Source organism: Populus alba, chromosome 5, assembly GCF_005239225.2.
Source record: "Populus alba chromosome 5, ASM523922v2, whole genome shotgun sequence".
Classification (NCBI taxonomy): domain Eukaryota; kingdom Viridiplantae; phylum Streptophyta; class Magnoliopsida; order Malpighiales; family Salicaceae; genus Populus; species Populus alba.
The window spans coordinates 17,820,841-17,842,789 of NC_133288.1; the positions used below are offsets into that span (position 1 = coordinate 17,820,841).

The window sequence follows — 21,949 nt, forward strand, 5'->3', positions numbered from 1 at the left end:
AGAGTTATGGTTTTATCACATCCCAAGTGTCCACTTAAGCCTGCACCATGTAACTCGTGGATTATCTGAGCTCGTAATGAGCTCCTTGGGATGTACAATTGGTTGCCATGAAAGAGATATCCCTCCTGAATATGTAACCTATCTATAGAGAACCCTACTTGACACTTTGCCTAAATATCCTGAAAGTCTTCATCGGCTGCATATAATTTTTTGAGGCAGTCAAATCCTGTTACTTTAGTTTGCAGTGTGACAAGCAGTAATGCTCTCTAGCTTAGGGCATCAGCTGCCCGATTCAAGCGATCTGCCTTATGTTTATAGGAGAAGCTAAAGCGTTGTATAAAGGAAATCCAGCGAGCATGCATCCAGTTGACATTGTTCTGGCTGTTGAGAAATTTCAATGCTTGATGGTCGCTGAATAATACAAATTCCCATTGCATTAGATGTTGTTCCCAGACCTTCAAGGTGTGAAACACAACATATAATTCCAGCTCGCAGGTAGACCATTTTCAGCGAGTTCACTAAGTTTTTCATTGTAAAATACGATTGGCATGCTGTCTTGAGATAGCACATCGTCAATGCTAACAATAGAAGCATCGCACTCTACCTGGAACAGTTTATCAAAATCTGGTAGTACCAAGACTAGGGTGGAGGATAGTTTAACCTTAATCAGCGTGAAACTCTATTCTACTTCTTTTCCCCAATGGAATTTCTTTTTCTTCATGCATTTAGTAATGGGTACGATAATCCGATTAAATTCCCTCACGAATCGCCTGTAAAACGTTGCCAGGCCATGAAAACTGTGGACCTCACTTACAGTTTTTGGAGTTGGCCACTCTCTAATGGCACAAATTTTTTCTTCATCCACCTTGATTCCATCTGCACTTATTATGAATCCCAAAAAAACAAAAGCTACTAGTCATAAAGCTGCACTTCTTCAGATTAACGTACAACTTATTTTGCTGCAAGATTTTAAGTACTTCCCTCAGGTGTGCAACATGGTCAGATTTGGTTTGGCTATAAATTAATATATAGTTAAAGTACACAACCATAAATTTTCCCTCAGGTTTCCCTCAGGTGTAACGAAAAGCTCTTGAAAAAGCAGGTCACCGTCTGCTTCGAAAAACAATAATTGTTCGAATCTGCAAACACAAGAAACACTCGATTCCACGAGCCAGAGAATAAAGTTCTATAAGAGAAAGTTTATTATGCAAATTGAAAGTGCTTTACAATGAAAATAAACAACCTTTATATACCGAGAGAATATATCCGTCAGTAAAATCCATGAGAAATGTACCGACGAAAACATTCCCTCGATATTTCGTTTTATATTTATCAATTTTCTAGTTGTGAAACTCCTAATATATGAGTGGCAAGATGGCCTCTCCTTGTTCTATATTTAGATTTATCATTGTTCAGTGTTGTTATAGCTGTATATGGGCCTTTTAATGCTCCCAAAAAAATTCTAAAAAAAATAAAAACACATAATTAATTTAATCATACTTAATTATACAATTTTAGGGCTAGAATGAAAACATAGTTCATTTCTGTATAGAAGATAAATCCGCACATACACACAAATTTCTAGATCATCCATAAATATATTGTTTTTGAAATTTAACAATAACCATCTTTTCCAATTATACATAAAACTAAAAAGGTGTGGGGAAATCACTATTTCCCCACACCTAAATGCACTATGGAATACAACAGTAATCCATAGTGTATTCCTCTCTTCTTCTTCTTCTTCTTTTGCCAACTTTCTCTTTTTTCCTTCTTTTTTTCATGTTTTTTCCAAATTTCCTCTTTTTCCTTTTTGTTGTTCTTTTCTTTATCAAAATTTTCTTTGTTGATTTTACTTTTTTAAAATTGAGCTGATTAAAAATTTTGCTTTGTAATTTTTTTCTTTTAAAATACTGTGGATTGCTATGGTGTTTTTCCACATAGTTTTCTATTCTATATATTTTTTTATTTTTTAAAATTATATTTGTCAATTTTTTTTTATATTGAGCTGATTGAGAATTTTATTTTGTAATCTTTTTTAAAACATTGTTGATTGCTATAGTGTTTCTCCGCATGGTTTTTTTTTTTTTATGATTTTCTTTGAATTACCTTTTTTATTATTTTATTTTTTAATATTGAGCTGGTTAAAAATTACAGTTATACTATATGAGGAAAGCACTGTAACTTTCCTCGCAAATTACTGTGGATTACTATAGTGTTTTTTCTCACATGATTTTTTTCTATTTTGTTATGTTTTTCTCTAAAATTTTCTTTCTCAATTTTATTTTTTAAATATTAAGCTGGTTAAGAATTACAATTATAAGTAAATACAAGTTTTTCCTCGCAAAACACTATGGATTGATATAGTTTTTTCTCATATGGTTTTTTTCCAGTTTCTTTTGTGTTTTCTTTTTTTGTAATATTTTTTCCCAAAATTATCTTTTTTGATTTTTTTTAGTAGTAAGTTGGTTAGAATTTAACTTTGTAATAAAGCTTAATAATGTGGGGAAAGCACTGTATCTTTCCTCACAAAACATTGTTGAGAATTACAATTACAAGTTATTACAAATAACACTAAATCATAAAACACTATAAATTGCTACAATATTTCCAACATGATTTGTTTTCTCTTTTTATTGGGTGTTTTTTTTCTTCTAAAATTGTCTTTGTCAATTTAATTTTTTTAATATTGCACTGATTAAAAATTTAATTTTTGGATGCCAAAAAGTTCATCTCCAGCCAAAATAGCCTGTTGAACTCCTCTCTTTTATGTGACTGGAAGATACCAGTCCCACCTAATTTATTTATTTTTCCTCCAAGGCTTTTTTTCTTGTTTTATTTGTGAATGTATTTTCGGATTTATTTCCACTTTCTTATAAATTACCTTTTCTATTGGAACTATAAATTATACCAACATAACGTGTCAATATACAGTAACAGACGATGAACTATTCATGGACCAGTGCCACTTGGCTAGCTATGGATCATTCGCTCAAACCTTACTAGCTAGATGTTGTAACGAAATAAAGCAAAGTCCATGTCATTTGTAAATCACAGTCCAACTAATGCTATAACGACTTTCAAGTTGCCACCCATGCAAAGAGATTAACCATAGCTTGTTATACACCAAGATCCACAAGCATGCTTTCATTTTTGGACCACCAATATCCAACCCATTTTGCCATTTGCAAACACTTCATGTTCATGATGGTATATGGTGGGACAACCCGAATCAGCATTAACAGGAGGATGGGTGGTAGTTGATATGTGGAGAGTTTTAAGTGATGGAGAAAAGGTCTTGCAGGATCATGTGCCGTGTTCTAACCAGTACAAGTGGTTGTTTCGTCACTCTTGTCCTTTTCATATCTTCCCTTCGAAAACTCTAGTTTCTATATTCTGTGTTCTTCCTCTTTATCTTGTCCCATATTTTGATTTGTTCTCTTCTTATGTGTGTCTTCGAAGTTCTTAAGAAAATGTAAAGTTGAAAATTAGTTAAAAAAAACATATATCCTACTATGATTCTTCAATCGTTTAAAATTAGTATGAATACTAAAAAGCATAATTGATACCAAGAAATCGGATGCAGCAGTTTCTCTGTCAAGGCTTGAAGAAAACCTCAAAAGACCACAGTTTTTACAAGGCTGATGAGGGATTAGGAGATTGAAACTGCTAGAATAGCGCTCCATAGTGGTTGGAAAATAAGTTTTCTTCAGTTTGAAGTACCCTCCAATACTTAAATACGCATAAATACAAGAGGGAAGATTTTGAGGTTGTGTTGCATGTGTTTGCAGAGAATATATAAGAGATGAAGTGTGTGTTTGTATTAGAGGGGAAGATTGAGGTTTTGGGTGTAAGAATCACTAAAAAAATTATAAAAATAAAGAAAAATTAGCTTTTTATAGTTGAGTTTTAAGTATAAATGGATTGTACTTAACCACAATCTCAACCACAAAAGCTAAAACAAACACACTCTTAAAGAGTGTGTTCGACAGTTCTATATCATTGCTTTTTAAATTAATTTTTATTTAGAAATATATTATAATGATTTTTTTTAAAAAAAAAATTATTTTTGATATCAGCGTATTAAAATGATTGAAAAATATAAAAAGCATATTAATTTAAAGTACAAAAAAATAAAAAAAATGAATTTAAAATAAAATACTTTTAAAATATAAAAATAAATCGTGATTAATTATGAAATCAAAATCATCATTCAATTACTCGTTCAATGCTTATGATATCTTTTGTTTAAAATGTTCATGAATTCCAAGTTGCCACCTATATAAAGAAGAGACTAATTTTCTATTATTTGTTGGGTTGGTTGATTATAGCACTATAACTTATAGTTTTGAAATCTGGTTCGACTCGGGGGTTTGATCTAGAAGCCGGCTGACCCAAGGCTAGAATCGAGCCAGGTTGAAGGAAAAATAGGACAAGAAAAAATCCAGTGCGATCTAGTTGACCTGGCAAGATCTGGTCATAAACACGGTTGCAACCTGTTGATTTTTATTTTATTTTTACTAAAACGACATCATTTAAAAAAAAAAAAATTGACTCGGACAATTCGGTCATAACTTGATAACCTGATTAAAATCCGGAAGATGAGTTTTGATCCGAACTGGCCACGAACTCGATCTGAAAATTATGCTCTAACGATCGTGGAATAAACAATTGCTTTCATGAATTCCAGGTCAATTATAACTTGGGTCCGATGGTAGGGAAATGTATTTTTCAGTCCCTCACGGCAGCTCCAACCAAATAAAGCACCCATTATTGCAGCAATAAATGAAACACAAAAAGCATTTGAGCAAAGCCAAGAACCAAGAGGACTAAGAGAACCCTTTAAAAAAGAAAGAGAACCCACAGGACTTGTCGTTCATTTATAAAACAGAAAAAACTCAATGTGTCATTTGCTCATAAGGTAAATACTTAAAAGAAAAATAGGAGCGAACATTGTGTCGTCTGCTCAAGAGACAAAAAAAAATAAAAACCAAGCACGAGCCTAGGCTTTTATATTAAGGTCAGATGCGTGAGTTTTTTGTCCATAGGAGTTTTTATGCTTTTTTTTTTATTGGTTTTTTTTTAATTTTATTATTTATTATTGATTTTTAATTGAGTTTGATAATTTATTTTAATTTATTTATGTAAATTTATCATGATCTTAAACAACCATCCCAATATTGGATTAATAATTAATTTTGAAAACATTTATTTTTTTAATTATAGAATTAAATGAAAAAAATAATTTACAAAAAAAATTATAAAACCCAGTATAATTCATGACTTGAGTTGTAAGTTTGGTGGGATAAACCATGAAATTCAGGTGGTCCAATGAGTAGTTGTTTCAATACTTTTTAAAAATATCATTTAAAATTTTTAATTATCTTTATACCTATCATCCAAGTTATTTTAGTTACATTGAAGAAACTCATAAATTATTTAATTTAAAGCACATGAAAAACATGAAATTGAATAAAAACAATTTTCAAAATTAACTTCTATAGCATATTTAATAACACTATCAAAATGTTTTTATTTTGGTAACTTCAACTTTCCTTTTTATTAAAGCTATAGTTACATAGATTGCAACCCAGCGTCCTGCGGCAGTCATCTAGTCTCTCTCTACAAAAATAAAAACAAAAACTAGTGTTATCGGAAGCTAAGATTTAATGATATATTTCGTATAATATTATGAAATGTAATCAATTATAAAATACAATAAAAAGGTAATGTAATGGAATATGTTGATATATTACAATTTTTTTTTTCGGTTACAAATACCAGTAAAGTAGCCAAGGCTTTTTATAAAGTTTTATTTAATTCTTAGATTTTTTAAAAAAATTATTTTAGTCCCTATGTTTTATTTTTATTTACAATTTAATCTTTATTTTAAAAATATTCGGCTCATATATTTTTAAATTTTTACAATTTAGTTTTATGATAAAAATTTTACAATTAAGTCCAAGTGATTATTCTTAGTTATGTAACGGTCCATTACATATATTTTCAATGTAATGAGTCATAGTTTGAAAAAAATTACATAATTAAACATAAAAATGTAATGAATCATATGATATATTGCATTTACAACTGAAGATGGTTTTTAGGATAAGAAAAGAAAAGAGAGAGATGGTAGGCTGCTATGACCCGGAGGATTGGGACTGGTGATCTGTCACATCCAGCAGAGTAAAGACGTAGAGTTCATATCTTCCTATCCTAAGGGGACTGACAATTTCTGGCCATGTTAATGTGAGACTGAGACAGGCACAGACAAGCACTTCTCCATCTCAGCAAGGATCGATGGATATCTGTCTGCAAATCATCACTCATTGCATTCCCTTCTCTCTTCTGTTTTTGTGATCTTCAGCATTTTTGTTCACCGAAGAAAAAAGAAAAAAGAAAAAAGAAAACCCAAGAACATATATGTTTCATCCCTTCTGTTACCATGCCTGTCTGGTTCGCAAAATCTAGAGCCATTTCCCATCACTTGAACAGAAAGGTGGGTTTCATGGGAATTCTCCACCACAAGTTTTGGACTTCTTCTTGTTCCAGGCACCCAAGTTCTTTATCATCAATAGTTATCCCGGCAGGGATTCATGAGGATCATCCAACTCCACATGTATTTCCATTCAACTCATCAATCACCACCCGTTTCTCCCTCCGGCGATTCAAATCCACCAAAGCTGCAAGCCAACTTGAACAGCTCTACTCTACGGATGATGACGATCATGATACTAGCCAGGTAAATCTAATATCCAACCCGTATTCTCTAGTGGGCCTGTTTATTTATGTTCTTCTCTTCTTTTGATCATGAATTGCTTCATTTTACCCGATTATCGAGTGTTGAGCATATAAGACAATTTTGGTTCACAAACATCATGGCCCGCTAGCATGTGATTATGTGCAATATTGGGAAAAACTTCTCACCTAATATCTTACCTTTGATAAAAGGAGAGAGAGGGAGAGCTATATATATAGATATATATTATGTGCAAATTTGAAGTTAAGAATCTAGTATCATTTCAAATCCAGAAATTGTTGACGAAATTCTTACGTTGCTTTACGGATTGTCACACCATCTTTGGAGTTTTAAAATGTTCTGCAAATTTTATACTGCCACATATTAATTTACTCTAAGAACAAAGATCGATGTTAATTTTTAAGATGAACTAAATCAATATAATGTAAGATTTGCGAAAATATCATTTTTAGTCTTCTAGAGAGAGAGAGAGAGAGAGATGCTCGGACGAGCGAGCTTAGCATGTTTTTCAATATTTTTATATTATCAAAAAAAGAAAAAAGAATCCCATCTCCGATTATCTAAAAAGACAAAAACCAATCCTCCCTCCTCTCTTCTTAATTAAAATAAATTAATCCTGATACAGAAATCATGAAAAGAACCTTTTTTCTTAATAAAGCTGCAGGATATGGATACGAAGATAGAGGTTCCTTCTCTCTTTGTATAATCATCCACTCCTATCTATACCTAATCCTTATCCAAATATAGGTTCCAATCCTATATTTCGGCGTTCTACTTTTGAAATAAAATATTTAGCACTCGAAAATTTAAAAAAAAAAAGAAAAAAAGACAGAGAGATGATAAGGTGAAGACTAGACGTTCTTGTTTTTCTCTCTTCAATGTAGATTAACATTGTTATCAGTGCCAGCAAGACATGATTTATTGTCCTCGTCGTTTTTTTCTGTTTTTTAATTGAAGAACAATCATGTTAATGTCTTCTTCTAAAAGACATAGTTCGAGCTGTTAGTGATCTCTTACCAAAAACATCTTGGTACGTTGTACAAAAACTATACGGCATAGCCTCACTCTCATATCGTTATCCAAACTCTCTGTTTCCATTGACGTTGACCAATTGGGACTCGATCTCTTAAGAAATAATTGACTGGCTGAGCACATATCTAAGATCACAAACTCGCATCACTGTCAGAAAAAGAGACCCTTTTGTATTTTTACACCTATTTATTTGGAGCTTGGACCAGCAAAGGCAAAAGCAAAATATTAGTTGTAATAGAGTTCCCGACTTCCAGCTAATTTAGGCCTGGGCTTTAGTCTGTCGTATGGATACCCCTAATTGAAGTTCATCTTATTGGTCCTGGCCTATGACTCTCTGACTCAAGTTTCGTACAGTTTAAGCTCATCTTGGTCCAAAACGCTGTGCCCTATTAGTACTCTCGCTAAAACTAGATTGAGGAGCCGCTTGAGTTGATTAATTTGGTTTTTTAGCATATTTTATGGATTTAAATGAACTTCTTGTGCAGACACATACCTTATTGTAAACTCACAACTTTCTTCTCTTTTTAGTTTTTAGAGTGTGTGCCAAATGGATGGTTATTTAATCAAGTATTTCCTTGTCTCTCCTATTAGTTCATGTGAGACCTTTATGGATTTTGAAAATTCAACTCATGATGTTCCAATGACTTCAAAATTGAAAAGATATCTTTCTGGTTCAGGCCTTGGATTTTCCTGGCGGGAAGGTCACGTACATACCTGAAATGAGATTCTTATCGGAGTCCAACGGGAAGAGAGTACCCTGTTATCGTGTTCTTGATGACAATGGAGAAATAATCAGAGGCAGTGATTATGAACAGGTATAATTTTTCCATTTAAGAGAAATAATCCACGACCGTTAAATCTAGCAACAAGTACACAGCAACACGAGTTGTTTGATGTTTGCTGCTTGTGTATGACGTTTTATTAGTTGAGCGAGGAATTTGCCGTCAAGATTTATAGTAACATGGTCAGCCTTCAAATGATGGATACCGTGTTCTATGAGGCACAGCGCCAAGGGAGAATTTCCTTCTACCTGACCTCAACTGGTGAAGAAGCAATAAACATTGCATCAGCAGCTGCACTAAGTACAGATGATATTATCTTGCCTCAGGTACAGCATTTGTTACATTAGATGCTTAAATTCCCAGTTTCAGACCAAATTGTCACGTCAATATATAGTATTAAGCAAGGCATTGATCCATCTGATGCACTGTCAGTACCGAGAGCCTGGGATTCTATTATGGCGTGGTTTCACAATTCAAGAATTTGCCAACCAATGCTTTGGAAACAAGGATGATTATGGGAAAGGGAGGCAGATGCCCATACATTATGGGTCTAAGAAGCACAATTTCGTCACAGTTTCGTCACCTATAGCGTAATAAATCCATCCCATAAGCAATTGCAAATGACTTTCTCATATGATCTCTTAATGTCAAATGACGCTCGTAATATAATCAAATGTTCTTGATTACTATTTCTGCTGCTTGTCAGAACTCAACTTCCTCAAGCTGTAGGTATTGCTTATTCTCTTAAAATGGACAAAAAGGATTCATGTGTTGTCACATACACTGGAGATGGTGGTACCAGCGAGGTAATAACACAACAAGTTCTTTAGCCTTTTTACTTCTTCCTCTAGGATTTTGTGATTTTGCAGACCAATTTCTAATCGGTAACTAATTTGTCAGGGAGATTTTCATGCTGCTTTGAACTTTGCAGCAGTGACAGAAGCTCCTGTGGTCTTCATCTGTCGCAACAATGGCTGGGCCATTAGTACCCATATATCAGAACAATTTCGAAGTACTATTTTGATCACTTCTCTTCTTCCGCTTCCAGTTTTATTTTCAAGTACAAGATCTCCTTTGTTACAGCTTACAAGTAACTTCTACAGGTCCATGTAGACCAAACCGATCACATTATCTGGACCTGAGTACACGAACCATTCCTTTTTTTTTTATTTGTCTATGTAAACTGAGTGTGCATACCAGTTTCTTCTTTGTTTAAGTAGTTTACCTCTCATGTTTGCTTATATAGCCTATGTTTTGCAGGCGATGGCATTGTTGTTAGGGGTCGAGCTTATGGAATCCGAAGCATCCGGGTGGACGGAAACGATGCTCTAGCTGTCTACAGTGCAATTCATGCAGCTCGCGAAATGGCCATAAGTATGCAAAGGCCTGTATTAGTTGAGGTGAGATTGAACTTCATTGTAGGATTTTCTTGCCAGCATCCGAGACATTGATCCCTTCTGAAACTCACAATTTCCAAAATACCTTTTTATATCATCCTGAAAATTAACAAGCACGTAAACCTTCAGGCCCTTTCATACAGAGCAGGACACCACTCCACATCTGATGATTCCACGAAGTATCGGCCTGTTGATGAAATCGACTACTGGAAAAAGGAACGGAATCCTGTAAATAGATTCAGAAAATGGGTGGAAAGAAATGGCTGGTGGAGTGAGGAGAAAGAATCAGAGCTCAGAAGCAGCATCAAGAAGCAGGTGAAAGTTGACAGAATTTTCCATATAAGCATCTTCATTGTTCAACATATTTTAGTAGGTCACAGTTCAAGTTTTCCTTAACCTTCCCGCAGCTTCTGCAAGTGATTCAAGTGGCAGAGAAAACAGAGAAACCTCCACTCAAGTACTTGTTCTCTGATGTCTATGATATTCCACCACCAAATCTTTGCGAGCAAGAGAAACAACTCAGAGAAACCATCTATGCACATCCTCAGGACTATCCCTCTGATGTCCCACTGTAGAACATCTGAGACATGCTAAGAAGATAAGAGAGTTTCGTCAATATTCACAGCAATGAAATAGTAAGTCTGTAACAAGCAACATCTAATCAACATCTCACGTAAACAGAAAATAAGAAAATAAAGAGAGGGTGATGCAGCTGTAAGGTTTCGAACTGTAATGTTCATGATAATATAAGTAATTTCTCCATTTTAACTAGTGTTTTTGCTTTGTTAATCACAATAAAGAAAGAAAGAAGAATCTATCACATTACAAGAAACGAAGCCTGATGGGCTGCTTAATAACAGTTAAGCTTAATGCAGCCAGCAGCTAAGATAGTTTATCAAACAAAAACCAAACATCTGAAAGAACTTCAATTAAGTGCTTCTGTCAATCTCAATTGGGAAAACTAATGAAATAATACGTGAAAACAAACGAAGGAGTGCGACCTGATCATTTTTATGAAGAGAAAGCCACTTCTAATGAAATTGCAAACAAAAATAACCAAAAACCACGCTGAAGAAAATCACAATCAAGCAAATAATAATATAGAAAGATTATAGATTAGTAATTAAATCTCAATTGAGTCATAGAATGATGATTTTTCATGGACCAGGTTTATCTAAATCAAGGGCCAATAACATTGGGTGATCCTCCAAATTTTCAATTATGATCTTTTTAACTCCTCTACTAAAATGTTCACATGTCAGCCCTAAAATATGCTAAGTGCAAATCAGCATTCTCTCCTTAAATTTGTACCCGGAGGTCCTCCAAGCTCTAATGGCCTCGAAATGAAATTTAAAGAAGAAAAAAGAAGAAAAATAAAATCCCATAAGAAGACCATGTCTAGCAGTCAGAATTCAAAAAATAAAAACAAAACAGAGAGTTCGGAGAAACCAAGTAGAAAGACCGAGTGGTGACAAAGCAAACGAAACAAGTTTTTGTCTTTCACTGCCTCGCAATCTTCTCTTTGTAACTGTCTTCGACGGCAAAATTACACATCTCCCGCGCATTTTTGGATATCCGAAGCATTTTTGTGGAATATTCCCAGGAATCTTTTCGATTCTCCGATGAATCAAACACAAACAGTTTCGCACAGATCACAAACTCTCAGAAACGTAACAAAACATCATTGGCTCACCAATCTTAATCTCCATGTCAAAACCATGTGTTTTGACATTTTTTTGACGAACCCTTTTATTATACCAGTCTTTCAAGGCCATACACATCACCAAGTGCCTTAAATACTGGGTGAGGTTTAAAAGAAAATTCAACTTGGGAGTTTAACCTGGCTTTTTCTATACATGGAGAGTCCTCTTTCGCCCTCTCATGTTGTGATTATAGCATATGATGCTACTAAGGATCGTGGAGTCCACGAGCTTAAGCTCACTATTGATGCAGTGAGAATGAGAGGTGACATTCTTCGTGGAGGTGATACCCTTGTTGTTCTTGGAGTTCTTCATAGAGTGCTTCATCCATGTAAGTGTTTGATTTTCTGTCTCGGTTGGTGTTATATTACTCATTGGCTTTTCAATTCCTTTCACTGTTTGTAAATGAGGTTTACTTTACTGAATTGGGAAAGGTTTTCATATAGCTAGCAGTTCCTTTCTCTGGTATTGCGTTACTCATAATAGAAAAATGCCTGGCAGAATGCTGCTGTTGTTTGCAAAATCTTTTGCTATTATGAGAAGGGAGAACGGATTTTGTTTTGATTTACCTTCCATTTTTGTTTTCCATTTTGTGTTGGCATAGTGGGTTATCAACTCAAAGTATGTCCTGATTCTTTTGCTGGAGCAAGCAAACGGCACATAGAAGAGGAAATCAAAAGGAAACTTGATGCGTATGTCAACATGCTCCTGCAAAGTGCTGAAGTTTGTGAAGATGAAGGGGTAATTAATACATGTACTTTTATATATCTTTAGCATAGATATGATGTTAATTTATAAAGGAGCGATCTGAGTGATTCTCCTCGTAAGAGCGCTACCAATTAATGCTTTCAACAAATCTTCTAAATCTTGAGTTTCTCGCTTATTGCATCGTTATCAACCATAAAGTTACATAAACTGCAACTTTACTATTCGGAGGACCTATTAGGGCTTCACTCAGTTATTCTTATGTATGTATTTGTAAGCGTTCCTGATATGGGACTGATTTCCTTATGGAGAGGCACTCAGTTTCAATTCTTATTTTCCTCATTTCTAGGGATGAATACTTGTTTTCCCTCCTCAAACAGGTCAGCATCGAAGTTAAAATTTCTGCTGGGACTCCCAGAAAGCAGGTTGTTGTGCAAGAACTGTAGCGTGTAATGCAACATGGGTTGTGCTTGACAGGTAGTTATTCTCTTTTACTGTTGCGTTCAGCTCTTAATGCCTTCTCCAGTGTTTTCCTGTTTTAATTCCCTCGTGCTTTGCCTTGCAATTAATGATAAAGGAATTGAAAGTTATATATATGTATATATATATATATAAAATTCTTATACCAAACTCAGTTGTTATATTGTAACTTACAATAATCACTTCAACTTTAGTCAGAAACATTTCAGATAGAAGCAATAAATGACATCAACAGATATTTTATAATATCCTCTAAATAACCAAAGATTAATCCGATCAATGATAATTCACTTTCATTTCTACTCATTTTTTTGTGTTTTTTTTTCCAACTCATGATAATTTACTTTCATGAAAACTGCAGAACTAATCATCAAGGAGTTCCTTGAACTCATGTTCTAAGGAATTTACTTCACTTTTTATTTCTTCATCATCTTCTAATAAATCCCTCGATGTTTATGTATAATTTTCACACAGTAGATGTATGCTATTATCAGTTGCTTGAATTATTCAATTTTTTGTTTTTCTTTTTCCTCATTAACTTCAGTAGTAAATTGCATACCTGGAGTACAGGCATCTTAGAAAAGAGTTGAGGTTCTACCTTAAACAGATTCCCTGCAAGGTTGCACTGATTCAAGATAACTTATCGGTGGTAATTGAGAAACCTCACAGTACTACAGTGTTAGGTATGTTGCCATTACATGTGCAACAAATGGTGGCTACAACCATTGACTTTGGTAGCCACCATTGTTGAAGAAGAGAAGAAGTTGACAGCAGCTTTTGTTGAAGAAAAGATGAGTTTGGCAGCCACCATTGATGACAAAGGAGCAAGAGGAGCTGTCATTGATGCCTATAAAAGAGGCATGACCTTAGAGAGCAAAATGAGAGAGTTGAGTGAAAGTAGAGCCAAATATGAGAGAAATATAGGAGAGAGCGGGCTACCAAGGCAGCCAGCAGTAGCTGCCATTGCAACACTAAGAAGAGAGAAATAAAGTGAGGTTGAGAGTTGCTAAAGAGGGAATAATTCCTCTTTCTCTATTGTTGTAAATCTTGTTCTCTCCCTATATAATCAAATGGCTTCTCCCGTAGATGTAGGCGGTTTGCCGAACCACGTTAAATATTGTGTCGGTATACTTGCCCTCCCGAGAGCAAAGATCAGTACATCACCGGTCGGAATTCCCTACAATTGGTATCAGAGCATATGGTTTAAGTGGTGTTTGATTTTTTTCTTAAAAATGAAAGTTGTCAAAATGATGTTTTGACCATCCCACTGTGTAGAGGAGGACGAGACGAAGCCACTGGTGAAAACGGCGTCAAAATCGAACGTCGGACATGGCCGCACTCTCCATCACTCTCCGGCAAAGCGTCTGCCCACGCGCATAGACGTGCGCCACGCGTCTTCTTCACCCGGATGAGTTGACCCGAACCGAATACCAATTGACCCGACCCATGTGAACAGTAGACATGAACAGTGACGGTATCATGAACAGGCAAGCCATTGACTACTCAACAGATATGTCAGCATAGTGGGACCCACCTGCCATGTCATCAGCCGCGAGCCGAGCTGAGTCGAGTTGAAGCCGAGCCGCGAGCCGAGGGATAGGATTCTGTGCAGCAGAGTCTATGTGCAATCGGATCTGAGATTGAATCTGAGCCGTTGATCAGGCCAGAATTGTTTTGATTAAATCGTAGCCGTCTGATGTGCGATTTGGACGATTCAAGACATGTTTCCAACTAATTTGATCATTCCGGATGCAATGGTATGGTCCGATCATTGAGATTCGAGACCGAAAATGGCAGTGGTGAATTATTAAAGAGAGATTGCCCGATCAAGAGGCATCTGAGGGTCTGGATTGAGGTCGATGGAGATGAAGAAGAAGAAGGTGCACATGTTTACCCAATTACATGTGCTGAACTGTTAAGTGAAGAATTTAATGCCTCGAAGGAAGGCAAAATTGGGACACTCTGGACACCCGGTTATGTGGACAAGTTGAGGTGGAAAGTGGAAATTGATGAAGACCAATCTTAGCGAATCTAAGCATGGTAGTCTCGCCAGATGTTGAGAAATCAGGTATAAAACCGGGATACCCCAGATCACTTGTAAAGGAAAGCCGCAACAAAGCTAGCAAATGGTTGTATATACAAAAAGGCAGTACGATGGATAGATACGTTTTAAGAAGTTCTGTCTAGGAGATTGAGTTTTAAGCGGGACCAGTGTGACCCCTCCAAATCTTCCCTGGGAACTTGCTTAGTTGAAGGATCATCCACACAGTACTATTTTTGTATATGTAACAGTTTGTAATGAAACTGTTGAAGACTAGCAAGATGACAGCTTAAAGGAACAATTGGGTTCCATATGTTCAAGGATCTGATGGAGTGGTGATTTCTCCAAAGAAGTTAGATTTGGTGACTGTGATTTCTCGAAGGGAGAATTGATGAAGACCCTGATAATGGAAAAGAAATATAGCAAGGGGATAAAGATTGGCACCCTATTTTGACTTGGATAAATGTTGTGACAGGATGAGCTGCTGTCAAACATAAAAGCAAAGAATAGGGAGAAATCTGGAGAACCGGAATTGCACGAGAGCACACGAAGATTGTGCAGGAGTACCCGTAGGATCCAACGAGGTATTGTAATGAGACAATAGGTGCAAGGAGAATAAGAGTTTCCAGATGAACCTCAGAGCAGAGACTGTGTGAAAAAGTTGTACAACAAAAAGTCTCTTGTGCTCTTGATAAAGGCAACAAGTGAGGACCTTTCCAATGCATGCAAGGATGGAAAAATGAGCTGTTGCAGAAGCACCGAATTAAGGGGGTGCGACCGCCTATGATGAAAGGCGAAGACACCAAAGAGAGTTGGTGTGGGTGGAGCTATCAAGCAGAAAGGGATAGAAGCTCCAAACATAGAAAATGAGATGGAAAACTGTGAAGAGTGCACCACAACTTTCTCTTTCTATGTGATCAGTGGTAGTGATCTCTCCCAAGTCCACATGGTGGTAGAGAATCTTGGAGCCACTAGAGACATCCCTATGAAGGAGGATGTGGCCGTCTCATAATGACAAGTATAGACACCTCAGATGGAAGGTGTGTGAGCCAAGATTAGAGACTTGGTTCAGACTGCCCCATGACGACAGGCAGAGACACCTCAGACGGAAGGTGTGAGGATCATGGTATAAGTCCATGTTCAGGTCGTTTCATGACGACAGGCGGAGACACCTTAGACAAAAGGTGTGAGGACCATGATATGAGTCCAAGATCAGGTCGTCTCATGATGACAGGCAGAGACACCTCAGATGAAAGGTGTGAGGACCATGATATGAGTCCATGTTCAGATCGTCTCATGACAACAGGTGAAGACATCTTAGACAGAAGGTGTGAGGACCATGATATGAGTCCAAGATCAGGTCGTCTCATGATGACAGGTGGAGACACCTCAGATGAAAGGTGTGAGGAACTTGATATGAGTCCATGTTCAGGCCGTCTCATGACGAGCAGAAACACCTCGGATAAAATGGTGTGAGGGCCATAATGTGAGCCCATTTCAGACCGCCGCATAACAACGGGCGGAGACACCTCAGAGGAAGGTGTGGGCCACGATGTGAGCCCAAATTCAAACTGCCGCATGACGACGAGCGGAGACACCTCAGAAGAAGGTGTGTGGGCCATAATAGGAGCCCCAGATTTAGACCGCCACATGACAACGAGCGGAGACACCTGAGGAGAAGGTGTGAGGGCCAGGATAGAAGCCCCAATTCAGAACACCCCAGAGCCGATGTGATGGCTAGATATGAGTGGACAAGTGTATAGCCAATGAAGTGGCTACGATGAGTATGAAGACAAATGCAGGATTGACTTTCATGGATATTGCCCCCATGCTAAAGATCAATGAGCTAGAAGACATTTGCCTTGAACAATAAGTGGGTAACTTGTGGAGCATTAAGACGCGACTGCTATGAATGAGCAGAGGGCATGCGCAGGTTCCGGGAACAAGTTGACTTTTGTCAAGGTGGTGAGCTCGGAGATGACATTGTAATACTCAGAGTATGAAGATTGATATGGATCAACCTGTAATGGGCTGCCCCCATAAGTAAAGGTGGATAGCTACCCGAACTCTTGAGACTAAGAGTGAGAGACTCATGGAGAAGTAAGGCGTGGTTCCTAAGGTGGAACAGAGGGCAGACGCAACTCCTGGATGAGTAGACTCTTGAAAGAGTGGTGAGCTCGTGATCACATTAAAATACTCAATGACTGTCGCACTTGGGAATATCAGTTTGAGGGGGTGTTGTAAGCCTTGATGTAAGGCTTGATAAATCATTCCGGGCCAAGCATGGTTGATATGCTTGAAGGGGAATGTTGTTCCAGAGACAAACGTTAAACACTCTTCAGATGAGATATGACAAACCATCTGGTTGAAGTGATCCTTTGGAGTGAGCAAAGGGGTGCTTATTTAACTCTGGTGATTGAAAGGTTTGGCAAGTACCTGTAAACTTGGCCACAGACGCTCTCAGAATGGTAAGCTTGGAAGAGCTGCAAGATGCAAGCACGTGCTGAAGCAAGAGGACAATTGCCCCACATGAATGGCAAAGGGGGTGATTGTTAGGTATGTTGTCATTACATGTGCAACAAATGGTGGCTACAACCATTGACTTTAGTAGCCACCATTGTTGAAGAAGAGAAGAAGTTGGCAGCAGCCTTTGTTGAAGAAAAGATGAGTTTGGCAGCCACCATTAATGACAAAGGAGCAAGAGGAGCTGTCATTGATGCCTATAAAAGAGGCATGACCTTAGAGAGCAAAATGAGAGAGTTGAGTGAAAGTAGAGCCAAATATGAGAGAAATGTAAGAGAGAGTGGGCTGCCAAGGCAGCCAGCAGTAGCTGCCATTGCAGCACTAAGAAGAGAGAAATAGAGTGAGGTTGAGAGTTGCTAAAGAGGAAATAATTCCTGCTTCTCTATTGTTGTAAATCTTGTTCTCTCCCTATATAATCAAATGGCTTCTCCCGTGGATGTAGGCGGTTTGCCGAACCACGTTAAATATTGTGTCAGTGTGCTTGCCCTCCCGAGAGCAAAGATCAGTACATCACCGGTCGGAATTCCCTACATACAACTGAAACAGATGCTTTAGAGCAAAAGTTGTTCTATTCCATGTCCAAACCCGTTCCAGTTTTGAATTCTCCAACCAACGAAAGCTACAAGCAGTCAGTAATCTCTAGCAGAAGCTTTCCATTATTTTTCAATTCACTTGAAAGCTCCGATTTGCCGGCCAGCTTGCTACCTTCTTCTTCATATAAATCACATGAGCACAAAAATTCTCTTGATTTTTGGCTCTTCTGCTAACCAAGAAAATTCAGTTTAGCACGCCAATTAAACTTTCACTCTCATACATGACTAAACATTTTGAATCCATGTTTGCACCTGTGCCTTCAATGTGCAATGCAACCATTTTTTATGCCATGCAATGCTGTCCCCATCTTTGAAATCTGATATGCTCCATAACTCTTCTTTTGTACAGTAGTTTTCTATTATTCTTCGTCTAGGCTACAGGAATGTTAATGCATACATTTTGGACTTTTCATTATTTCTACTTGGTGTTAGATTTAGATCTTTCATATAGTAACTATTTGTGAATGGATTTCATTAACTAGGTTTTTTTAAGTTATTGAGTTAGATTGCTTCTTTAACATACTTATCTCTAGTATATTTTTATACTAATTTATCATTGCATTAATCTCATTTGAAACAAAGGTGATAGCAATTAAAATATCACTGGAGTGACATAGAAGCTCCCCGATATCTCAGAAAACTGATAGAGAGCGAAATCTTTAGAGGTATTTTTTTTTTGTATTATGTTTAATATGTGTAGCATGCTGAAGGCTGTGATCTGTTTTTAATAGATCCTTCATTGTTTCTGCCTCCCCAAATGTACTGGACAGCCAGGCAGTGTGCTTTCTGAAACATCTTGAAAATCAAACATGTTCACTAGAAACAAACAAGAATGGCGCTTGGATATGATTCTAATGGTGAATAAGTAACAACATATGGTCACTAGTTTGAAAATATGAGACAAATGTATGGAACCATAATTATTTGGGTAGACTAGAAATACCAGATCAAACCAAACTCCTTGCAACAAACAGAAAAATCATTCAGTTGCATTTGAAGGGGCTGTGTTAAGTTTAATATGTTAGTTACTGGAGTGGAACTGACTTATGTTATTCCAAAAAAGTTTATATCCACGCAGCTATTGCAGCAACGATTTGTATGATGTCTGTGTTCACTCGGTCATAGCTCATGCATCTGGAGAGGTGAGAAGTATAGGCAGCGATCGGGAAAATATTTGTGATGCTTGATGGATAGTTTACTTTTCCCCATTCCCAAGGAAGTATTGGTGGTTAGGGCTGCCTATTGACACAAGTGTGCTTTAATTCATAGTTAGTTCTCCAGAAAAATATATAATGAATCTTGTTATAATGCCTTTCAGCTCCATCTGCTTCTAATATAACTATCCCAAAGCACCTGAAAAATGTCTCACGATATAAAGCCTCAAAAGCGCCGGTTCTTTGTTTTGGCTGTGGAGCAAGGACTGAACTGTATATCAAGGATTCAATGAGATTCAATTTTTCTGAGATTCAGTTGGCAACAGATGATTTTTCGAAGGATAACTTGTTAGGAGAACGAGGATATGGCCATATATATAAAGGTAAACTACAGGATGGCCAGCAAATTGCAACGAAGGTACGCAAAGAAGCAAGCACGCAAGGATTTACAGAATTTCAATCTGAGGTATATGTGTTAAATTTCGCCTGTCACAAGAACATTATAATGCTATTGGGTTTTTGCTGCAAGGAGAACCTTAACATTTTGGTTTACGAGTATATTTGCAACAAGTCCTTATATTGGCATTTATTTGGTGAGTCATTATTTACCCTAAAAGCCCAAATTAAATCGTTTATTTCAATCTTTATTAGTTCTTCGAATGACTTTTCTTCTTCACAATACTGATCTAAACATAAACTTACTACTTCTCACACATGAATTTGTTCCAATGGGGACATTTTATGCCACATCCTATTATCTATGTTTGTAGTTCTTGTCGTTTTCCTCCAAATATGAGTTTTCATGACTTGTTTATCGAGCATATGGATGCCATGCAAATAGAGAAATACAAAAAAACACTTCATGTAAAATGTTAATTTAGGGTGAATACAGAAGGAACTTATCCGTTTGTCATTGATAGTGGTATTAGTAGATTTTATGTCTAATTTTGCATATTTCTTTTTAGAAGAACCATCTATTATAAGGGAAGGAAGGAGATGGAAATTTCTATTTTATCCACTTATTATAAAAATGCCATTAATAAGTCTAAAATTCTATTTTTTATCTGACTGTTGACAATCTTGTATGACATTCTTGAACTCTAATTACTCTAAACGTTAACATGAAAAAAAAAATGTATTAGAAACATTCTAATAAAATATTAGCATGATCCAACGGTTGGGTTAAGACTCATGCATAATAGTGTAAAACTGGATAGTTTGTGATTTTACTCTAAAAAATCCAAATGTTCTTGTTCAAATCCTTGTATGGACAATATTAATTGTCATAACTCATTTCTGAGTTATTTTCCAAATTCATCCCTTTTTTTCAAAAAAAAAATAAATTTAAAGACTAGCAATATAGCAAAAATAAACTGATGATTTCATATGTAGAAAAAATAAAGTTGTAATTTTGGATTGAATCAAAAATCTAATTGTACCTTATTTTACCTAAAATTGGAGAGACAATACAAATTTAAGGTCAAGTTATATGATTATTAGATGAATCTGCATAAAACTTAAGCCTATGAATATAATTAGATTTTTAATATGCCAATTTGATTTAATCACGAGCCAAATTAAAGTTTAATTATGTTTGAGAATTAATTTGGGTCCAATTGAAGGATTTAATTAGGTGCAAGAACTTTATTATACTTTAAATTGGTCAAATTAATTTTATTAACAAGCTAGTTTGGGAGTATGGTTGCGGTTGTTTTTCAAAGTGCTTTCCACTCAAAAAAGTATTAAAATAGTATTTTTTTTATTTTTTAAAAATTATTTATGATGTCAGCGCATCAAAATAATCTAAAAACACCAAAAAAAATTAATTTGAAGCAATAAAAAAAATAAAAATTTTCAAATTTTTTTAAAAGCCTTTTTTAAACGCAAAAACAAATATGGCCAATTGGTTAGAAATTAAGTTTGGAAGCCCAATTTGGTCTTAATTAAGAAGATTGAAATTTTAGGAGAGCAAATTTAATTTTTACCAAATCAATTATTTGAAATCAGGGATAAAATTGCAAGAAAATCAAAGTTTTTTGCGTCAATTAAAAGCTAAATTGAAGAAAGTTGCAGCCAATGACTATTTTAGAAAGGGCATCAAACTCTTGGGATCCAATTGGCTAAAATCAAGGGTGAAATTAAAGAGATTTGAAAGTTTAATGGTTAATTAGGGGTTAAATTGAAAAAATCCAAAACCAAAAATCAAAATGAAAAAGGTGTTGAAATCTAGGGCTCAAATTAAAGTTTTTCAGGGGAAAACATGAAAGAAATTAAAAATTTAAAACTAGTCAGAGGTATAATTGAGAGAAATCAAGAATCAAAGCACTAAAATGAACTTTGCCAAAACAGCATTGTTTTAAGGTTGTCTGTTCATCTTCTTCTCTATAGAAGTTGCTCGAATGGTCTCTTTCCCGAGGTATTTTATGCTTCATCATAAAGGGTACACCAAGACAATTTCAATGTCGCTGTGGAAGATGGTGTTTAGTCACTAGACGACTCTGTAGATGTTATTCGTGCATTAACGCTTGCACTGCATGCGTTAACGACTCTTTTTGTAATAACATTTATTTTTAAAATTACAAAACTATCCTTCTATCAATATGATAATATAAAAATAAAATGATAAAAATACTCATGCATATAAGTTAAAAAATAATAATTTAAAGGTATTTATGTTATTTTACTATACTTAAAATATTAAAAATACAAAAATACCCCTGGGAATCAATTTTTTAAAACTATGCATAATAAATGTGAAAAGATTGATCTATCCCCATCAATA

General features: G+C 35.9%; 1 protein-coding gene and 1 non-coding gene across 2 annotated transcripts; both read left to right on the forward strand.

Moving 5' to 3' along the window:
• Positions 1-6,211: 6,211 nt before the first annotated feature.
• On the forward strand, positions 6,212-10,742 carry LOC118029198 (2-oxoisovalerate dehydrogenase subunit alpha 1, mitochondrial). The gene is made up of 9 exons (XM_035033010.2): positions 6,212-6,742; positions 8,470-8,607; positions 8,718-8,900; positions 9,007-9,164; positions 9,281-9,380; positions 9,475-9,586; positions 9,835-9,974; positions 10,101-10,286; positions 10,379-10,742. The coding sequence occupies exons 1-9, from the start codon at positions 6,446-6,448 to the stop codon at positions 10,544-10,546; spliced, it is 1,482 nt and encodes a 493-aa protein (XP_034888901.1). The 5' UTR covers positions 6,212-6,445; the 3' UTR covers positions 10,547-10,742.
• Positions 10,743-11,593: 851 nt separating this feature from the next.
• Positions 11,594-19,200, forward strand: LOC118029186 (uncharacterized). Its single transcript, XR_012169940.1, has 7 exons — positions 11,594-11,641; positions 11,789-12,002; positions 12,276-12,438; positions 12,750-12,853; positions 13,427-13,539; positions 17,967-18,048; positions 19,092-19,200. It is a non-coding gene; the product is annotated as an uncharacterized protein (transcript).
• The last annotated feature ends 2,749 nt before the right edge of the window (positions 19,201-21,949 follow it).

What these genes read in the sequence shown, in the direction of transcription:
- LOC118029198 (XM_035033010.2), top strand. Translation starts at nt 6,446, where the DNA reads ATGCCTGTCTGGTTCGCAAAATCTAGAGCCATTTCCCATCACTTGAAC. An exon ending in GAGGCAGTGATTATGAACAG is followed by an intron (nt 8,608 to 8,717) that starts GTATAATTTTTC and finishes ACGTTTTATTAG; the next exon opens with TTGAGCGAGGAATTTGCCGT. An exon ending in TATATCAGAACAATTTCGAA is followed by an intron (nt 9,587 to 9,834) that starts GTACTATTTTGA and finishes TATGTTTTGCAG; the next exon opens with GCGATGGCATTGTTGTTAGG.